Genomic DNA, 22,212 nt, shown 5'->3' on the forward strand with positions numbered 1-22,212 from the left:
AGCAATAAATACTTACAGAGAGTCAACACACAACACAGCCAAATCTCACCTCCATAAATAACAAAGGGCCAAAAATGTTACCCATAAAACATGTGACACACAAATATATTGGACCTCTTCGTAGGTCAAATCTTTCCTGATGTCTGAGTGAGCTATATATAATCCAAGCAAACACACCCAGAATGGTAACGCCCAGTCCAAAAATTAACTGTGTGTATCCTGTGTGTTTTGGAGCATGCTCAGTTGCCAAAACAAGGGAAATAGAAATGAGGAATAGAAATGTATGTAGGTGTGTATAGTATATGTGAATTGAAAAAATTCTCTCTTGAAGTTTGCTAGTCATTATTTAGAATGTTTAGATACAGGAATACATACATATATATACAATTACGTGAGAGAGAGAGAAATATATATTTAGGGAAACAATTGAAACACACCTTTTGGGATTTGAGAAGTGAGATTGTGACGATTGACCAGATATGTAAGCCAACAATCTGACTCATCACTCATGAACATCCCTAAATTTGGCGTGGCAATTATATCAGGCGTTCTTATGTGCATTTTGGCTGGCGTTTTCCCAGGCGTTTTGACATGCATTTTTTGGGCAGGCATTGTTATATGAAATCACCTACAAAAGCCCCAAAAACAGACCACAAACACGTACATGTGAACGTAGCCCGTTTGGGGGCGTTTGAGGGGGATTTGTCCAGCTCAAGGATCAGCTCCCAAAACAGGCAAAAAATCCAATCCTATTCAGTTCAATGGCCCCTGTTCCCATGTGAGCATTTTGACGGCATGAGGAAAACACCCAACGCTCACTGAGAAATAGCACAATGATTAGGGAGTCTGCCTTCCTGCTGTAGGTTTGTAAGTTCGAATCCGGAAGGTGCCCTCTGTATGGGCAACACTTGGATATCTCCAATCCTCCAAATGTTGACATCATTAATTTTGTTCATGTTTGAAAAAGGCATGTGTATCAGCAAACTTTTAATCCAAAGACATGAACAAAATACAAAAGATGCCCCATAAAGTCAATATGTAGCAATATTGTGAGCTAAAGCTCTATTTGTTTGTTGGGCATACTTTGCTAATTAGCCAAGTATAAGGGATATATATATATATACCTTCAGTTAAATGTGTAGTAAAATGGTAACACTTGGCCATACCCATATGGAAGAAAAGGTAGTATTTGCAATATATTTCTAAAAACATTCTTTGGAAACACATAAAATATTGTCAAAATTGTGACATTTCCTTGATATGTGTGAAATGCTAATAATCTTTCTTTGAAATATGTTTTACATCTATTTTTTTTCTATCTGACGACCAATTCCCCAATGTAATATTTTGTGGGTTTTTTCAGAGAATGTGGAGGTTCTATATAAACACTGTAGATTTGACTGCTATGATTTCGGAGTTAGCAGGAAAGGTGTATGGAATGTGATGGTGTTTACTAAAGGATCCCTTGTTGGAAGTGTGCATGTTTTTCCAATTCCGCCGGTTTTTGCCATTTTCTATGGGCGAGACAGCGGATTTGCAAGCGGTATTCAAAAAAAAATTGACCCAAAATCGCGCTGGCGAAATTTTTTGAGCCAATTTGACGTTGCGCATGCGCACATTCGCGAGTTCGCAGCTCGCGGCTGGAGGAGCTGTTTAACCTTTCCACACTTTCGCAGATATCTCTCTTTCTAAGTCAGTTTTTGAGATTTTTTAAACGCAAGTCATCTCCAAATTGACTTCCACACCTTCCACAGTGATTTGGGATTTTTGGGGGTACAGGGGAAAATTTGGCTAAACTTTAGTCGAGCTTTTAGCTGGCGTGGTTTTAAGTCGCGCTCTGACCATATTGCATCTTAATGAATCTCACACTAGGCGCTATTTTCCGCCCGCCGTTCTTTGAATGCCAATTTCAGACTTAAATAATCGCCGCTTCGCAAAATCACGCCGAAACGCCAATTCGCCGTACTATGAATCAGGCCCATATTCACTATTATTCACTTTTGAAATGTTTGGATAAATTAATCTGTACCCTGAAACAAGTCTATTAGTGAACACTATTGGGTTAATTCACTGGAAAAATAGGCTGTTTATTAAGTAAAGTGAAATTTATTTTAACAGGGGAATTTTTTTTTTAACTTTTCTGACTTCCATCATCTAATCATGTGCAAGCAAAAATACTGTTAGTTTCCTTGCTTTTGATTGGTTATAATTTGCAAAGTAAATGAGTAATTTACCATTAGTTCACTATATATATTTTTTAATTATTAGAATGGTGAGGCCTCTTTGTTTGAAGTTAACATTCGTTACATTGGAGGACTGCTTTCTGCTTACTACCTGTCAGGGAAAGAGGTAGGTGTACAAATCTGTGTGTTTATGGTCAATTATTTCTATCTATAAAATGAAAAATCATAACTCTGATACATCCAGTGCTTATTACTGAAAAGGGCACAGGGAAAGATACCAAAACAGATTTGCGAAATAAATATACACTGCTTTTAGGTGGATTAGAGCTATGTGCAGAGACTTGGGAAGTTTAAAGAATATATTACCCCAACATTTCATATTCCTAAAATGTGTCTGCTGTACTATGTACTTGTATGAAAAAGTATCCTGTTCTTTTTGTATTGCTTCCTTTGTGGGAAATACCTGGTGTTCCTGCCAGTCCATCTGCTTTCCTAATACAAACTGACCACACTAGGCATGGGAGCGCAGCATGGTCAGTTTTCTGGCTGTGCTGAAAACTCATACAAAAAAAGAGGGGATGGGAGGGATTCCCTCACCAGAAGTCATATAGGGACACAGGTATTAATTAGGGTGTAATTTATTAATTGATTTAATTTATACTTAATTAGACCTCCAACCAACCTACAATTAATGCATTGAACTTTTTTTGTATTCATGGTGGGTGTTGTGTATGTGTGAAATGGATAGGTAAAGTATGAGCAGCTACCTATTCCCCTATGTCACTTGTTTTTATTGACAACGTTGTAATTTTTTTATGTGTTCTGTGAAGGTTTAATGTGATAATGGATTTTGTATCAATTTTTCATAATAAATTACACCCTAATTAATACCTGTGTGTTGCTATATGACTTCTGGTGAGAGAATCCCTCCCATCCTCCCTTTTTTTGTATGTTTTTTGTCTTACCTACCTAAATTATTAGGTGTATGGTGATAGGGTATGTGGGTTTGGGGAACCCCTAATTGCAGGCACCCCTGGATTATTGTGGATGAGCCAGTGTGGTATCTTTGAATATGTTTGTGCTGAAAACTCAGCCTGTTGTACTACAATGATTAGACCTGTGCTGACCCCCCCCTGGACAGCCATTCACTGGAAAGACCAGTGTGATATTGTTTCTCCTTCCCTAGCTCTCTGAGCTCCTTATGATACTGAGAATAGAGAGTATCTGATCATGTCCAAAAAAGGAAAAAAAGGTATTTATGATGTTTTTTTATGTATAAACAAACATTTTGCCTTTAATTTCAATTTTAATCTGAATGGGTGAGGGTTCACATATACTTTATGCTAAGTCTGGAGAATTATGTATGCTCCAAACTTGGCCCCTAAGCTTCAAAGTGTATATGCTGATTACACAGACTGCATGGAATTACCACCACCTATGTTGTAAGCGCATATTGGCTTGATTCCCAAGCAAGGGGAAAGACCCATTAGGTTGTACATAGTACAAACCTATCTCCTTGTTAAATTGTGATTTAAAGAGTCTGACAAAAACTCAAGCTAATGAGTTGATGTGGGTCCTTTTCTTCCCTAATTCATATTGAACACACTGGCTTTATGCCTGGGAAGTCAACTGTTGTTAGTCTCCGTAGAGTCTTTACACATCTACAATTACCTTCAGTCGACTCGACTACTAGAGTGTTGGTATCTTTGGCTATCAAAAAAAGCTTTTTGCTTTGTCGGTTGGATTTATCTTCCGTTGTAGAGGTTATGGGCTTTGGCCAAGGCTTCCGCAAGTGGATTGAACTATTGTAAAAATCTTCGACAGCCAAGTAAAGTTAGGGGGTGTCCTCTCCTCTTGAGAGAGGCCTGAGGCAAGGGGGTATCCTCTATCACCAGCCCTGTTTACTCTAATGATGGAGCCCATTGCCATGAACCTTAGATGTTCTGCTTTGGAGGCAGGGATGAAATTTGGCCCTCTAGAAGGAAAATTGGCAATGCATGTTGATGATCTTATCCTCTTTCTTAGGGATCCAGGACCCTCTCCTAAAGAGGCCTTTCATTTCCTTTCAAGGTTCTCGGATTACTCCAGGTTGTGAACTGGGATAAATCCCAAATTATTCCTATTGACCTCAGGGCACGTCTGGCTAGTGACCCTGATCTCCCCCTGCGATGGACGAATAATCTTAATCTAGGTGTTCACCTGATATCTTTGTTTTTTTGCAGACTGAATTTGAAGCATTATTACAGAGTATGAAGTCTAAGTTGAAAGCATGGCATAATTTGCCCCTATCCCTTATAGGGAGAATCAATCTACATAAGATGAAGGTCCTTCCTGTCATACATTACATCCTGAAGCTCTACTCTATTTGGATCCCTAAAAAATATTTTAAACTATTCAATTTGCCTGTCACCTCTTTTCTATGGGGCCCAGGACATCCTAGATTTAAGTTAGCTGTGCTTTAAAGGCCCTAGGCACAGGGTGGATTAGCTTTCCCTGATATTTATAAATCATTTCTTGCTGCCTTACTCTCACATGTTTACAACTGGCTGATGTCTGAAACCTCTAATACCTCAGTGGTCCTGGAAGCTGCCTGCTTGAGCTGCTATGAGGTTCTAAGAGATCTCCCCTAGCGAGGTCCAACTACTGTACATTACCCGATAACCTCCAATGAAAGTTGTTCTCAAAACCTGGACAGCCTTGCAACCCGTATGGCCTACTGCCATTAGGCATATGTCTCCTCATACTCCTCTTTGGTTGAACTCCAGGCTCTCTGAATTCTTTTCATCTCTCTCCCAACTCTATGAGCTGCATGGGGTGTCAAATATCTCAATCACATCTGTGGGGTGGCCTTGTAAAGTCCTTTTAAAGATTAAAATAGCAACTTGCAACTTACAAATGCATACCTGTTTTGGTTCCTGTATCATGCCTTCCATACTCTGCTTGGAGTGTTGCTTATTGTTCTTGCTCCTACAGTGATGAAATCTCTCCTAAATGCTGGTACACACTGACCAGATATCGGGCGGTATCGGCCAGTGTGTACAGCAGCCTGTCTGGCTTCTGTTGAATGGGCGTGCTGGAAAATCAGCAGCTGATTGACATCCAATTAGCGCTTGCAGCAATGTGTTCTGGTGGGATGGCAGTCACCTTGTCAGAAGACAATAGTCCAGTAGGGAGTTTGCTGTACTAACATTGCATAGTTAGTACAGGGAGCTCCTCAGTTTTTATTTTGTTGTGCCCACTGGGTTGAATGAAAAAGCCTAACTGTGTCTATCTACCAGCCTTAAGAGATGAAACTCTAAGTAGACCGTTATCTAACATCTACAAGGCTGCACTACCTTCTGTTCAGGATGGGCTTAATGTTCTAAATGGTGGGCAGATGTTCCAGGGCTGGACAATGAGGATTGGATGGATATGTGAGAATACCCCTTTCTTCAATTGGTCTTTGTGTCTCTGCTAAAGACAGAATTATACAATTCAAGGTTCTACATAGGATTTTTCTTATTCCAACAAGACTGCATAAGATAAATCCTTTTGTGACTTTCACTTGCTAGAGGTGTATGGCAGCCTCGGTGGACTACATCCACGTGTTTGGACATGTCCTCAGATACAGACCTCTTGGTCCGCTCTTCTAACCTTTACCTCCTCTTTTACCAAGGTTATTTTAAGGTTCTGCTGCCTGTGGATGTTTGCCTGCTGGGGTTGGTCGACTCTTTGGTCTTTACCAAAGCATCTAGAACCCTTTTGGGTCTTCTTTTGCTCTATGCAAGGAAAGCAATTGTGTTTCATCGGAAGTCCCCTATTGCCCTTACCTTAGATTTCTGGAAATATCTGATCAATTTGGTTCTTCCACTTTTTAAGACCCCTTACCAATCTTGAGGTTTCCCTAAAACATTTCATAAGGTGTGAGTATCTACTAACACCTTCTCTGAAGTCCCGGCCTAACAATCATCCTTTCTTTACTGGAGTCAGATGAGGGTGTGTTTTTGTTTTTTTTTGAGCTGAACGCTTTGCTCTACTGTAGCTGGCTTCGCTAAGGTTGAGATAATATTAGCTGGTATCTGTTGGACCTTTTGACAAATGTTAGCTCGGCTCTATCTCTACACACTTCAATTTTCTCCTATTTTTGTATAATGTGGATAATTGAGCCAGGGTATGCCCACACTTTCAATTTAATTTATATTAAAAAAAAAAAAATCTGAAGAATTGTAAATTTACAAGCAGACATATTATTTATTCAGTAAAAAACTTTTGTAAAGTACTGATAAAATGCAAGACAGACAAAGTAACCTTCAGTTAAACGTTTAAGGTTCAATTCAGCCATCATGGTACTCAAAGCTTTCAATAGACTTCTATGCACACTTCTGTAAATATATTACTTTTCATTTTATGATTACATAAATAACACGATAACAAGGAATTTCCTTCTGTTCATTTTATTGTTTAATTTGTTTTTAAGTTTTTTTGTTTATTGATTTTATTTTTATATCTACTTTGAGGCCATAAAGCAAGCAGGCATAGACATATTTAGTAATTTGGTGACATTTTAGATAATCATTTTTCATTCTCATTCATTTTTAAGCTATTTGTTTTGATTTTAGAAATGTTTGGATCATTTTAATGCAGTGCTACAGTTATGCAAATGTATTCCTTTGTTACAATTAATCAGATGTAATCCTCTATTTCCAACATGTCAAAGATACTGCCTGCACCCAAGCCTGATCTGATAAATTGTAAATTCAGTTAATGGGAATTGTGTGTTTTAGTTCCCCCAAGGGGGTGAAGGAACATCAAAATTGTTAGATATGATATCAAACCAGGCATGATAAACTCAATTGAAACTTTGTGGCAGTCAGAGCAAGACTACCCTGTAATAGCTCTTATAAATGTGCTTACAGGCATAAAGATGACCTTGGATAAATCCTTCTCTTTACGGGTAACAACTGTATATCTTTATGTATTCCCTGACCTTTCCAGGCATTCTTTGGCCAAGCCCACTCAGGGGAAGAATTTAGCATCTATACATAATAGGCTTCAGTAAAGAAAAATGGGTCCTGCTTGTCTAGATTCATCCTATTGTTGAAAGACTATTTGTAATAGCAGCAGGAGGCTTTTATGTTACTTTTAAAAGGAACGTCATTGGCAATGATTTTGGCACCAATGTTATTTGCCATTTATATTATGCATATTTATAAATACCACAGCATAAAAGGACAGATTTAAACGAGAAATCATCTGTTTAATAATCTAGTGGCGGAAATCTATGCTATTTTTGTACGCACTTTCCAAGTAACTTCTTAACACAGCTGATTGCAGAGAATACATGTGATCATGAAATGTTAATCACAAAAACCTCAAGAGAAATGTCTCAAATGACTAATTCACAAACTAGAGATTAAATTAATCAAAGCCTAAATGGTGAAAATCATGTTCTGCATTATGTGCATACAAGTTACTATAATGTATTTTTGTTTGACTAAATTGTTTATATTTTTGAAAGAAAAAAAAGCACAGTTTCAATACAACTTAATTTGTAGTTTGACGCTAAAGAGTTTTTATTCTTTTTTCATTTATATGATAAGGCAAGCTTTTGTTAAAAGATTAATATAAAATAATAAAATCAAAGAAAAAGCACTGGGTATAGTAGACAAATACAGTATACAGTAAGGAACATAGAAAATAGTAGATTGTGGCAAGTTTGTAAGGGCGTAATAAATGTTTTCTCAAATTCAGTGGCGCTAGATCAATAAGGGGCACAGGGGTGCCGCCCCCTCCCCCCCCCCCTCCCAAAGTTTTGACCAATAGCAAAGCGATTCATAGAATTATTTATTTTTAAATAAATAATAATATGACTAACATTTTTTAACATCTTAAAGTTAAAAAATGTTAGTCATATTATGATTTATGTATAAAGTATGTGTGTGCAGCGCACTGCCCGGCGCCAGACTAATAGAAGTCTATAAGCTCCGTCAATGTTTAACAAGCACATGATTAGAGCCTGGGACTCTAATTGACTTGTTTTACATTGTACCTGTGCTCTGAACCCTCCCAATTTTGACTTTTAGCGAATCAAAATTTGCCATCATGTCACTTCCGGTTTCTCACCGGAAGCCGCGGGGTATCAGGGGGGGTTTGACATCCCAGGATGGAGGCTCTATTTGCAGGTAAGGACCTGAAGGGGTTTGTTTGCCCCCCCCCCAAAACATTGTTTTTACCAGCCGCCACTGCTCAAATTGCTTAGAAAGCAATAGAATTCCATTGTACAAGAAGAAAGCCAAACAAGCAAGCCTACAATGTATGTCCCACTCTTGTCCAGAGTGAGATGTGTAGCAGATTCCTCATGGTGTGGTAAGCCTGTGGCTTTTTTGGTTACAAGTAGAGTGGTAGCAGAGAGAGAGAATGTGAGTAGGCAAGAACGTTAATAAGAATAGGAAGAGAAAAAACTGCAAAAAATAGCCAGGGTCATTTTGCTATATTTTATATTGTACCAAAGGAAACCTGTTCTGATGTCAACTGCCATTTTGGACTTTGTTCTGAAAATTCTTCTTACATTATTGCCCCTGAACTCAGTACTTTCTGAATCACTGACCAGAAATGAGTATGCAGAAAACAAAGTTTGTTTAATGTCATATCGCTAGGTCTATAGACTTGTTCTTCGTCATTTACTCAAAAAGTGTGGAAGTGTTTACATTAACATGACATCAAGCAAATAGCAGAACAAGAAACTAATAGTCCTGGCAGGGAGATGGGCCAGGAACTCCCAGTGAGATAGATATTTTGCTTGTGCTGTGTTGTAGGAACTGAATAGACTTGAAAGTACTCACACAAACTCAAATCTTGTGTTTGGTGCCCAGTGAGAAATGTTTATTGTTTTTCTGGTGACAATAAGGAACTGTAGATGCAACTGTTTCTACAGAATGTTTCTTAAATATATTTAGTGCCAGGACAAAGCCACCCAGCACCCAGGGCAAAGATGCCAAAATGTGCCCCCTTTTCCTAAAATGTTAGGGTCAGGGCGCCCACATCCCTGCAATAAACCATTGCGCCCAGGGCAGCCAGCCCTCATGCTCACCCATTGTCCCGGCCCTGACTGTATTCATAAACTGACTAGTGTATAATGAGTCTCTCCTGAGTAGACACAGCAGCAGAGCAGATAAACGTTATAAGAGTCCAGAGTAGTACAAGTACTTCCAAATGCTTAAGCGCCTTATTTTGGTGAAAGGACAAATCTCTGCCTGTCTATGGGCAAAGAAGCCCAAAGCAGTATCAAAGATCAAACATGTTCTTGGACACAGCAGTTCACCAGGTATTATCACACACTGGTGTTTTGGACCCTGAAAGTGGTATCTGTATTATTTTTTCCTATCAAAAAAATCAGCTTTCTAGCGAGCCAACATCCTAAAAAATCTAGAGAGAAAATATCTCACATGGATATATCCTGTGAGCATAATTGGACTTTTCAGTCACAATATGAGACATCACAAGTTCACACATCTACAAGTTGGTTATATAAAAGAAATAAAAAAAACAACACTTTTAAACATATACAAAAGCATAAAAAGGGTTAGGCTAAGGAAAACCTAACCTATTAGGGGAGAAAGGAATCACTCCTATAATATGTGTACCCCACAAAAAGAAACTGGACAAAAGTGATAGTCATGTCACCAAACACTGACACATATCATCCAGGTGCTCTTGTCCCACCAGTGATCAATGCAGTTCACTATACAATAGCTATTTCAGGACCATTAGATTGTGAGGGTACAGACACATTTATATGGCGGTGCTTATTCCATCCCTAACATGTACAGTCTGGGGGCGGACATAGGGGCTCAAGTAGGTCCCCCCAGGGACAGTTGCGTAAGAACAGGAGAGTTTGTAAACAAACACAATTCAGCAAAGGGTATCTATGGGTATATTTGCCACAAGTGGCGAGAACAGGCTTCAAAATAGCTTCAAAGTTTTAGATAGGGTATGGGTAACATCTCTACAGTCAGCTTAGTAGGGCTAGCTTGTAGAAGATTTCGTTATCAATCACCTAGAGGTTACACCTTGATTAATGTATCACCGAGTAAAGCCCAGCCAAGGACATAACGGTAGCAATATCCCCATAAAGAAAAAAGGCCGCAATAGCCAGGGGTGGAAGGATTAATAGGATGGACTGAATTTAGAGCCAGGGGTATGGTAGAACGAAATCCTAAAATGCCAACGCCATGGCGGCTGGAACAGGAGAGAAGTTGGCATTGCAGAATTTATTAAGCTCTTGGGAAAATTTCCTTGCAAAGAGAAAAGCCTATTTTGCCTTAATAAATCAACCCTTTAATTCCAAGCAGGAGATATTATATTCTTTTGTAATATATTCAAACTAAAAGTTAAGTATATCATGCATATCACATAAGGTAATTATGATGCTTTTTACTACATGTGTTATGTGCTGAATGATAAATGGAGAGAAAATACTAGGCGTCTCAGCATGACATAACCAATGAGTATGATCATGGGAAATAAGCACAAGCAATAAATCTCATCTCAAAATTTAATAGCACAGAAGGAGTTCAGGCTTATGTAAAAACCTTGGTTTAGTCCAAACCCATTTAATAAAGACACGCCATGCTCAATTTTAAAATCACAAGAGATGTAGATTAGACACACCTATGTCAGCAACCTCAGGGTATTTTACTTACATTGGTACTCATGTTTTCAGCATTTGTGGTTGAAAGGTGTTTGGACACGCAAACTGGAGTTAGCTATGTGTCAGAAAGGAAGGTTATATTACATACAGAATTTCTAGGTGCCAAAAAACTACTATAAACCATAAAAATGAAATTTAAAACTGGCCATGCATAACAATATAAAACAATAGAACAATGTAAAATATAATTTAGATTCACTAAAAAATGTGTAGTTAAGGGTCAGCTATAAATTAAAGGATTATGTAGGTATGCCCTTGCCTTATACTGGTAAATCTAGAGGAGGTTGTTTCAAGTTGGAAAGACGTCCATCATACACTATATTAGTAAGCTATATAATAATTTGTTTGTGTTTTGCATATATGTTGGTGTAAAACTACAATACTCTGAAACTTTGACTGCATTATGTATGTATCCATACTAAATAGTGTATATGGTTTTCTTGTTTTCAGGTTTTCAGACAAAAAGCAATAGGCCTTGGGAAGAAGCTGTTACCAGCATTTAGCACACCTACTGGGATTCCACGTGGTATTATCAACCTTGGAAAGTAAGAAAGATTTCTGTTACTAGACTGGCTTATCTATTAAAGTACTATTTTTTTTAAAACCAATAGGAAATTAAGCCACCAGTAGACATTACGTAGAATCTTGTATAAAAAATGAAAATCTCATACCAAACCTCACTGAATTTAAATGTCGATGTTACTCAGACCCATACACACCTGGCCTGATCTCCTCCCTTTATTCCTTCACCACATCCAGAAACTCAAATATTAAACCCTCATACGATCTTTATGGAAGAGAGAACAGTAAGCAAAGTCTTGGGCATGTATAATGAAAGGTTTACTCCACATCTCCCCTCTAGAAGCTCATACAAGGGCCTCTTATCATGCTGTTACTTTATAATCACTGCACCAAGGATGTGTCTATAAGTAGCTATGATACCCCTGCTGCAATATCATAAAATCACTAGTGCTATTGCACAGATCTGTGAACCAAATGTAAAATAGTGTATGGGTGCTAGGTATCAATGTGTGTCCCTGATATACAGTATCTCACAAAAGTGAGTACACCCCTCACATTTTTGTAAATATTTAGTTATATCTCTTCATGTGACAACACTGAAGAAATGACTCTTTGCTACAATGTAAAGTAGTGAGTGTACAGCTTGTATACCAGTGTAAATTTGCTGTCCCCTCAAAATATCTCAACACACAGCCATTAATATCTAAACCACAGGCAACAAAAGTTAGTACACCCCTAAGTGGAAATGTTCAAATTGGGCCCAAAGTGTCAAAATTTTGTGTGGCCACCATTATTTTTCCAGTGCTGCCTTAACCCTCTTGGGCATGGAGTTCACCAGAGCTTCACAGGTTGCCACTGGAGTCCTCTTCCACATTTACATGACAACATCACAGAGCTGGTGGAAGTTAGAGGCCTTGCGCTCCTCCACTTTGCATTTGAGGATGCCCCACAGATGCTCAATAAGGTTTAGGTCTGGAGACATCACCTTTACCCACAGCTTCTTTAGCAAGGCAGTGGTCATCTTGGAGGTGTGTTTGGGTTAATTATCATGTTGGAATACTGCCCTGTGGCCCAGCCTCCGAAGGGAGGGGATCATGCTCTGCTTCCGTATGTCACAGTACATGTTGGCATTCATGGTTCCCTCAATGAACTGTAGCTCCCCTCATGCAGCCCCAGACCATGACACTCCCACCACCATGCTGAACTGTAGGCAAGACACACTTGTCTTTGTACTCCTCAACTGGTTGCCGTGACACACGGTTGACACCATCTGAACCAAATAAGTTTATCTTGGTCTCATCAGACCACAGAACATGGTTCCAGTAATCCATGTCCTTAGTCTGCTTATGTTCAGCAAACTGTTTGCGGGCTTTCTTGTGCATCCATCATCTTTAGAAGAGGTTTCCTTCTGGGACGACAGCCATGCAAACCAATTTGATGCAGTAAGCAGCGTATGGTCTGAGCACTGACAGGCTGACCCCCCACCCCTTCAACCTCTGCAGCAATGCTGGCAGCACTCATACATCTATTACCCAAAGACAATCTTTGGATATGATGCTGAGCATGTTAGCATTAACTCACCTGCTCCCCATTCACAGCTGAGACCTTGTAACACTAACGAGTCAAATGACAACGGAGAGGGAAAATGGCTAATTGGGCCCAATTTGGACATTTCCACTTAGGGGTGTAATCAATTTTGTTGCCAGCAGTTTAGACATAAATGGCTGTGTGTTGAGTTATTTTGAAGGGACTGCAAATTTACACTGTTATACAAGCTGTACACTCACTACTTTACATTGTAGCAAAGTGTCATTTCTTCAGCGTTGTCACATGAAAAGATATAATATAATATTTACAAAAATGTGAGGGGTATACTCATTTTGTGAGATACTATAGGTGTATCTTAAACTATATAAACCAACAATTTCTAAGTATTAAAAACATGCAATACAAACCAAAAATAATAAACAGCCCAACACATGTAAAGACAGCCAACAGTGTTGATAGGGATCTATCCGAGATTCCCAAACTGTGCTCCTCTCCTAATCATGCAAAAATGGTGCTCTTCAGTGATTCCACACCTTCCCCTTTAGCACACTGAGACTCACCAGATGTTTTGATTCAAACACTGTACGGGTCAATATACAATTTTATAATAATGCCAAGATCCTTGTTTCCACTTTCCTCAATGTCCTTTCATCAGCACTCATCTTACCATGCTACATAAAACATTGGTAACATTAGGTATAGATTTAGTGAAACAAAGCAAACAACAACCAAGCCTGGAAAATTTCCAACCATACATTTCTTGGGAGGTTAAAAACACACTCATTCATTAATGAAAAAAAATATTTATGGTTTTCTTATTGGGTAAATATGAAAAAAGTATGGCAACCCTGGATAGGTTATACACACCCAGCTGGACTGGACAAAAATGACCTTCAAATTTGACCGCTCATATTTCTACCTGTGACCAGGCAGACATATTCCTGCAGGTGAGGTCCAGGACAGATCCCTGACTATCTCAGTGTCCCTTACACCTTCCCTGAACTTCCTCTTCTCTTTCTTTTAACAACTGCTGTTCTGCTCTTCTCTTTCATTTTGTCTCTTTCCTGCAACACTCTTTTGTGCCTTTGTGTGACAAACAGAAGGGTGAATGAATGTGCATTATGCTTAAATTACTAAGCAATGAAGTATGTGCTTTTTTAGTATGATGATCATTTTCAACCTGTTTTTTTCAGTTCTAATTATTTCTCATTGCTCAAAAAGTATAAATAAATAATTAACAATTATAGGCTATCATAGCTTAGTGAATTGAGCCTGTCTTTTTCTAGGCACTAGTGCTTTTGCAGAGTACTCTCCTACATAATAACCAGTGTCAGCAGAAGCCCCTGGACTCAAAGCACCCCTATTATGGTACATCTATTTCTAGCCACCATCCTTTTTTTAACCCCTGTTTAAGCACTTCCCGCCCTATAGGCGATTGACGGCGGGAAAGTGGTTGCATTATCGTGACCGGACGTCATATGACGGCGGCAGGACAATGCGCTCCGAAGGGCACGAGTAGAAGAGAGCCGATCTGCGACTCTCCTGACAGGGGGGGGTCTGCACTGGTAATCAAATTATTGATTACCAGTGCAGACCCCCGGGGGGGTGCCACTAGAACCACCAGGGATGCCCACCCATGACCCCAGGGATGCCCACCATGGCCACCAGGGATGGCAATCAGGGCTCAGGGAGCCTGCCAGTGCCCTCCCCATCAGTGCTGCCTGCCAGTGCCCTCCCCATCAGTGCTGCCCACCAGTGCCCATCATTGCCATCTATCAGTGCCGCCCACCAGTGCCCATTATTGCCCACAAGTGCTTCCTATCAGTGCCCATTAGTGCCCATCAGAGCCGATCAGTGCCGCCTATCAGTGCCCATCAGTGCCGCCTATCAGTGCCCATCAGTGCCGCCTATCAGTGCCCATCAGTGCCACCTATCAGTGTCCGTCAATGCCGCCTATAAGTGCACAGCAGTGCCACCTATCAGTGCCCACCAATGCTGCATATCAGTGCTACCTATCAGTGCCACATATCAGTGCCCATCAGTGCTGCCTATCAGTGCTGCCTATCAGTGCCGCATATTAGTGCCACCCCATCAGTGCCACCCCATCAGTGCTTCCTCATCAGTGCCTGTCAGTGCAGCCTCATCAGTGCTCATCAGTGCAGGAAAAAACTTATCTATTTATAAAATTGTATAAACTTTTTTTTTTTTCAAACTTTTTGGTCTTTTTTTTATTTGTTTAGCAAAAAAGAAAAAACCTTGCGGTGATCAAATACCACCAAAAGAAAGCTCTATTTGTGGTAAAAAAATGACATAAATTTGGTTTAGGTACAGTGTTGCATGACCGCGCAATTGTCATTCAAAATGCAACAGCGCTAAAAGCTGAAAATTGGCCTGGGCAGGAAGGGGGTGAAAGAGCCCTGTATTGAAGTGGTTAAACCCTAGAGGAAATAATAATATATACTAATTAAAAACAGCAAATACTGACTAAGTACAACCATATACAATGGAAAAAAAAACAAGCTTTCCTTTTGTCTCCAATTCTGGCCATATCCTAGTTCTACCAGAAATTCCTCCATCCACACCATACAGTGCAGATGGAATGGGGTCCCACTGTACCTATTGTATTGTCCAAAAACTACCCTGAATCCCCAAAAAGAACCTGAAAATACCTGAAAACTGCTGCTGCATCTAAGTTGCTTTTTTTCTGACAATTTTCTACCCAGTTCCTATACCTTTTCAATTGAGAGATGTCTGTCAGGAGAAGGCCAAAAGGGCCACCCACTGAGCAAATTTTGCCTGGTTCCTTAGGAACTGAAATTCATACAGGGTATGGCTAGATTTAGGTGAGGTTAGTTTCTGACTATTCAACACTTCGGTCTTTCAGTAGTCATTTGGTTAAATCTTCGGGATTGTTTTGAGGTTTGTCTTTATACCTTACAATTTAGTTATCTTTCATTACCTAGCTTCTGTGAACAGTGTTACAATATGCATGTGCTTATTTCTATTTGGCCTAGATGGATTATTTTACATTTCCCTTCCGTGCAGTCTAATTTCAGTTCAGAAACAGACTAGAATATGTAAAATTGTAATTGAACATTTGTAAATATATAATTTTTTTCTCTCAGGTAAATATAAAATATTGCATACTAATCATGTTTATGAGGAACTCTAGGCTTATTTTCACAGTTACCTGTCTGCTTTCTTTAGCCAATTGCCGACCGCAATACGTATATTTACATTGCCGTTTGCAAATGGTTTACCGGGATTATGGCTGAAGATATCAGCCATAACACCTCAGTATTGTTTTTTTTACAGCCGGTGGCTTGCTTTCTCATGAAAGCGGTCCAAGCAGCTCATGAACTGCTGGAACGCTTTCAGAAGAACCCCCCTCCCCCAAATACTGGTGTTTCTCAGGCTTACCGTTTCAACTGGTTAGATCCAATAGTGCCGCCAGCTGTCCACACAGGCGATCAAAGAGTAGATCCGCTTTGATCACCTCTATGGCTTTGGAGGACCAGAGCAACATCATGACGTCACTTCCGGTCCAGGCTGGAAGTGAACAAGTTTGTTTGTTTTTTAAGCAAAAGATCAAAAAAATGTTTTTTTTAAATCTTTTACTTTTAAAGGTAAAGAAGAGATTTGGGGTCTTTTTGACCCCAGATCTCTCCATAAAAAAGACTTGTCATCCTTATTTCTATTACAAGGGATGTTTGCATTGCTTGTAATTGGAATAAAAGTGATAAAAAAAAGGGAGAGTGTAAAAATAAAAATTAAAATAAATAAGAAAAAAACACATACGTAAGTCGTGCATGCATATGTACATGCTATTCGCACCACACATGTGAGGTATAACTGCAAACGTTAGAGTGAAAGCAATAATTCTAGTGCTACACCTCCTCTGTAACTCTAAGCAGGTAATCTGTAAAGGCATTTAAAGCATCGCCTATGGAGTTTTTATAGTACCATAGTTTGCCGCTATTCCACGAGCATGCACAATTTTAAAATGTGACATGTTAGGCATCTATGTACTCAGCGTAACATCATCTTTCACATTTAGAAAAAAGTTGAGGTAAGTAAGAGAAGGCAACCGTGCTTAATGCTTTTTTCTCCTCCATCTTTACACATGAAAAGGAGGGGTACACTGACCATTACTGTATGGTCAGCAATAATTCACAGGACTTGCCACTATGGCTAACAGAGGATGAAATCAGGGAAAGGCTGGATAAAATTAACACAAATAAATCACTAGGCCCCGAATGGAGTACATCCGAGAGTACTCAAAGAACTTAATAAAACTATATCTAGACCACTGTTCCTGCTCTTTACTGACATTATTATGACAGGAAATGTACCAGGGGATTGGAGGAAAGCTAATGTGATACCGATTTTCAAAAAAGGGCAGAGGCATGTCCCAGGAAATTATAGGCCGGTCAGCCTGACATCGATAGTATGTAAACTTCTGGAGGGGATGATAAGGGACTATAACGTAGAGTTTTCTAAAGACAACAACATCATCAGCAGTAATCAGCACGGGTTTACAAATGGGCGTTCTTGTCAAACCAATCTGTTAACATTCTACGAGGAGGTGAGCTGTGAGCTAGACAGGGGGAGACCAGTGCATGTGGTGTACCTGAATTTTGCTAAGGCGTTTGATACAGTTCCCCCCAAGCGCTTAATTTATAAAATAAGGTCTTCAGGCATCGACCACAAGGTTTGCTCTTGGATACAGAACTGGCTAAAAGGGCATGTCCAAAGGGTGGTAATAAATAGCGAATACTCAGACTGGTCTGGGGTGGTAAGTGAGGTCCCCCAAGGCTCAGTCCTGGGACCAACCCTGTTCAATTTATTCATAAACAGCATTAAGGACGGGATCAGTAGTTCTATATCAGTTTTTGCAGATGACACAAAATTGGGCAAGGCAATAACTGCACAGCATGAGGCAGATATCTTACAGAATGACCTGAACAAAATAGCAGAGTGGGCAACGACATGGCAAATGAGGTTTAATGTGGAGAAGTGTAAGGTTTTGCACTTGGGGACTAAAAACATAAAAGCACAATACACTTTAGGGGGGGAACCTTTGGGGGAATCAAAAATGGAGAAAGATCTGGGAGTCTTGGTAGAGGATAGACTAGGCAATGGTGTGCAATATCAAGTGGCAGCTGCCAAAGCCGGCCGAATATTAGCATGCATAAAGAAGGGGATGTATTCCAGAGATAAAACTATAATCCTTTCACTTTATAAAACTCTGGTCCAACCGCATCTGGAGTATTCTGTCTAGTTCTGGTCGCCAGTCCTCAGGACGGATGTGGTAGAGCTGGAGAGAGTCCAAAGAAGGGCAACTAAACTAATTAGGGGATTGGAGGACCTTAACTATGAAGAGCGTCTACAATCGCTTAATTTATTCTCCCTGAAGAAGAGACGTCTGAGAGGGGACATGACAGCAATTTACAAATACCTCAGTGGTGATCTCAGCATAGAAAAAAAGCTTTTCAGTCACAAGGATTGCATGAGGACGCGAGGACATACAATACGATTAGATGAGAAGCATTTTAACCTCAGGCAACGCAGGGGGTTCTTTACTGTTAGGGCTACAAGATTGTGGAATTCTCTACCACAAGAGATAGTTTCTGCGGGAAGTATGGCTACTTTCAAAAGACTCTTGGACATACATCTCAAGAATCAGAACATAAGGGGGTATGGGAGATGATTACGGTCACACACACCTACACATGTTGAACTGGATGGACTATTGTCTTTATTCAACCTCAACTACTATGTAACTATGTATTGTGTTTTTTTATTTTATTAATTAAAGTGTATTTTTTCCCAAAAATTGTTTTTTCAAAACTGCTGTGCAAATATCGTGTGACATAAAAAATTGCAACAATCGCAAATTTATTCCCTAGGGTCTCTGTTAAAAAAATGTATAATGTTTGGGGGTTACAAGTAATTTTCTAGCAAACAATACTGATTTAAACTTGTAAACAAAAAGTGCCAGAAGTCATAGGACAATTTGGCAGATACTGTTTCACATTCAGATTCAGATTTGCTGTGGGTAAATCTACCATTGCACAATGTTCCTAATGCAGGCTGATCTGACAATGATGTTCTGCATGCACAAGTTTTGTGACACCTCATCAGCTTAGTTTTCTGACAACACCTCATTAGTTTCAGAAGCCGCAGACTTCCTTCCTCGAGTGACTGTTTTCAGATGTGTCTGTGTAATTACTGCAGATTTTTTAGCATACACAAAAACACAAATTGTAACAAGGATAATAGCCAGTAATACCAAAAATCAGTGAGCCACCAGCAGAAACAGAGAGAGAGGCAATAGGCAATGAAGAAAATGATCATCAGAAATGCATGAAGTAGACAGAAAGATGAAAGAGATCAACAAGCCATAGAAGCAATATACAAATAGCTATGTGGCGAACCATTACTTCTAATGACAACAAGAAATTTACCATGTGGTTACCTTCAAAGAAATCTGTGTCCTTTGCTTTCCTCTTTGGATCCTGTGTAATTTTCCTCTCTTAAATTGCTACGATTTTAAGAGCATAAGGTACTCCAAGAATGAAATTATTTAAAATGGTTGTAAAACCTAAACATTCTTTACCTTAATGCATTCTTAGTGTTAAGGTAAAAAATGTTTAGGCATCAGCATCCCCCCTCACCCCCCCCCTTTTACTTACCTGAACCCCATTCGAACCAGCGCTGTGGACATGCAGCTCCTCTCTCCCCTCACTTCCGGGTGTCACTGACTTTGCTGGGGCACCAGGAGCCATTGACTCCCAGTGCTGTCAATCAAAGCAAGTGAGGAGGGTGCGGGGACAGGGCCGAGTCTTGATGTCTGTTTTAACTAATGCAGCAGTGGGGCTCAGAAGTGAGCAAGTGCCCCCATGGGAAGCAGCTTCCAGTGGGAGCACTTGACAGAGAGGAGGGGCCAGGATCTCCAGCAGGGGACCTGAGAAAAGGAGGTTCTGTCAAGGTCTTACCTTGCCCTCCTGTTGGCAGCCATCTTGGACATGTGCAGACTGCTGTCTCTTTTAAACTCTGATTGCATCATCACTTGCCTGCTGCCTGGGTGTCGCACAGTGATGATGCTGCACACCTGACTATGTCTATCACCTGATGCATTGCAGTCCTTGCCCTTGCATTTGTGCTCCAAGGTGCATCTCTGCTACATAGTTACATAGTTAGTGAGATTGAAAAAAGACATCAGTCCATCCAGTTCAACCTATGATGTGTGTGTTTGTGTGTATGTGTTTGCTGTTAACCGTACATTGTATACTCCTTTATGTTGTGGTCCTTAACCCTCCTAGCGGTATTCCCGAGCGTGACTCGGGGTTAGATTTTAGAGCCAAAAGCGGAAATCCCGATCCACACTCGGGGGAGCGCTAGGAAGATCGCTGGATCCTGGTAGAGGTTTTACTTACCTTTTCTCCGGGATCCAGCGAAGAATGCGGGCGGTATGCGGCGGCGGAGCTTCCTCCCGATCGTCTGCGAGCCCCGGCTTCCGTCTCCGGCGACGTGACGTCCGCCGGGGGGTGGAACCGGCGGCAAATTCGAATGTAAAACACACCAAACACACTGATACCATTCAAAATAAAAAAAAAATCACATTACATTGCCCCCCAGTGCCCTTTCCTGCAGTTTTACTGTACTTTTTATGTAAATATATGTATATATATATATATATATATATATATATATATATATATATATATATATACATTATATATACAGTATATATATATATACACACACATATATATATGTGTAGCGGGGTCTTCCATTATACAAGTTCTAAAAGACTGCTGCTTGACATTTGAGAGGAACCCGGCTCCATCTAGTGGCCAAAAGGACACATTGCAGCGGCTATGGAATTTCTTTTGATGTTATTTTCCTTTCAGGAAGTTGAGCAGTCTTCATCGCCCATAGTGCTTTGAGAGTACCAGGGTGCACTGCTGCACCGCACAGCCTTCTGGGGGAAGCTTTATAAAGGAAGGGAGGAGCCAGGCTCACTCTCTTGGGAAAGACACAGTGAGACAAGCAGGATGCCAGCACTGTGGGCTGATGCTGCATGCTAGGCCGAAACTCCTGGGCCTTAAGTGACTAAGTTGCAGTGTTTCATCTCCAGTAGAGGATCCCTCCTGGAGGTCCCATCGATGTTCTACAGAGACCAGACTCATCCACCCCAAATACCTAGCGCGGCTGGTGACAGAGGCCGGAGACTGAGACCGCAGCGGAGGCTTCCTGGGAGACAGTCCTGTTGGTGAGAGGGCACCTGCCCAAAAAAACTGACTCTATCTATCAAAGAAGTAACTTTAGTCAGGATTAGCCTTAGAGTAGTAGAAGGCAATATACCAGGTGGCCCAGTACATCTCTCACAGAAGTTTTACCGCCAATCCTGCACAGACACCCCGCGGTGATTACTAACTGTTTGCTGCCATTCTCTCTATTGATCACCCATCCTCAATGTGGATTACAAATCGCGAGTGCACCAACGTTGCTAGCGAAGATATAGAGAAGAAACAGCGGACTCAGATAGGTCTGACATTCTGGTACTGTGTCTAACTGAATGCTGAGCCTTATTTCCAAAAGTATAATAGTGATTAAGATGGTGGTCCTATAGGCTCTGAGACATTTCCTGAAACAATTAATGTGCCCTTGAGGAGTGATATCACAGTATTTATCTTATCTTTGATTAATTAATCAGTATATCCTTTTACAAAGTCATATTTTACTGTATCGAAACTGTTTATTTGATTTATAGTAAATAACTTTCCTGTTTAAAAGCAAGCTTGTGTGTGGTCACCTTGTATTACCCAGAAGGACTGCAGCTGGAGAGAGGTAACAGGTCATTATTATTTATTGAAGTGTTATATTCCAATCTGTGTAGCCATTTGGTATTCCAGTCCTATTCTGGGTCAGTTGTGCCTAGGGAGGGTTCGAGCCAATTCTGTGGGTTGTTAGGCAGGACGTAGACCCAATAATCTAATCAGCAGCTCCTGCGGGGGTGGTGCTACACGTGGGGGCTCGTCCGGGATCATCTACAGTCCTGCAACACAACCCTCTCAGCCACAGAATCCCCCTCAACGCAGAAATGGATCCTACCGCTGCAGCCGAGTGGTGCAGGGAAGAGAATGTCGTAGTGGAAAATGGCCTGGTGGTTGAAATCAAGGGAGAGGTCTGGACTGAGGAAAAACTCCTCCCAGTTTTAAGGGCACTGTCCACAGACAGGAAATTCTGGGTGACTGACATAAA

General features: G+C 40.4%; 1 protein-coding gene across 2 annotated transcripts in view; it reads left to right on the forward strand.

Annotated features, from left to right (window-relative positions):
- MAN1C1 (mannosidase alpha class 1C member 1) overlaps nt 1–22,212 on the forward strand; it is a 190,435-nt gene that overhangs the window by 98,893 nt on the left and 69,330 nt on the right. For both annotated transcript variants that reach the window (XR_014224989.1, XM_082248373.1), the window contains exons 5-6: nt 2,269–2,349; nt 11,323–11,417. Coding sequence is in view for 1 of the 2 variants with exons in the window: in XM_082248373.1 (XP_082104499.1) it covers nt 2,269–2,349; nt 11,323–11,417 (176 nt within the window). In the remaining variant the exon portion in view is untranslated. The remainder of the gene's footprint in view (nt 1–2,268; nt 2,350–11,322; nt 11,418–22,212) is intronic.

Source organism: Pelophylax lessonae (genome assembly GCF_965119305.1).
Source record: "Pelophylax lessonae genome assembly, chromosome: 2".
Taxonomy (NCBI): domain Eukaryota; kingdom Metazoa; phylum Chordata; class Amphibia; order Anura; family Ranidae; genus Pelophylax; species Pelophylax lessonae.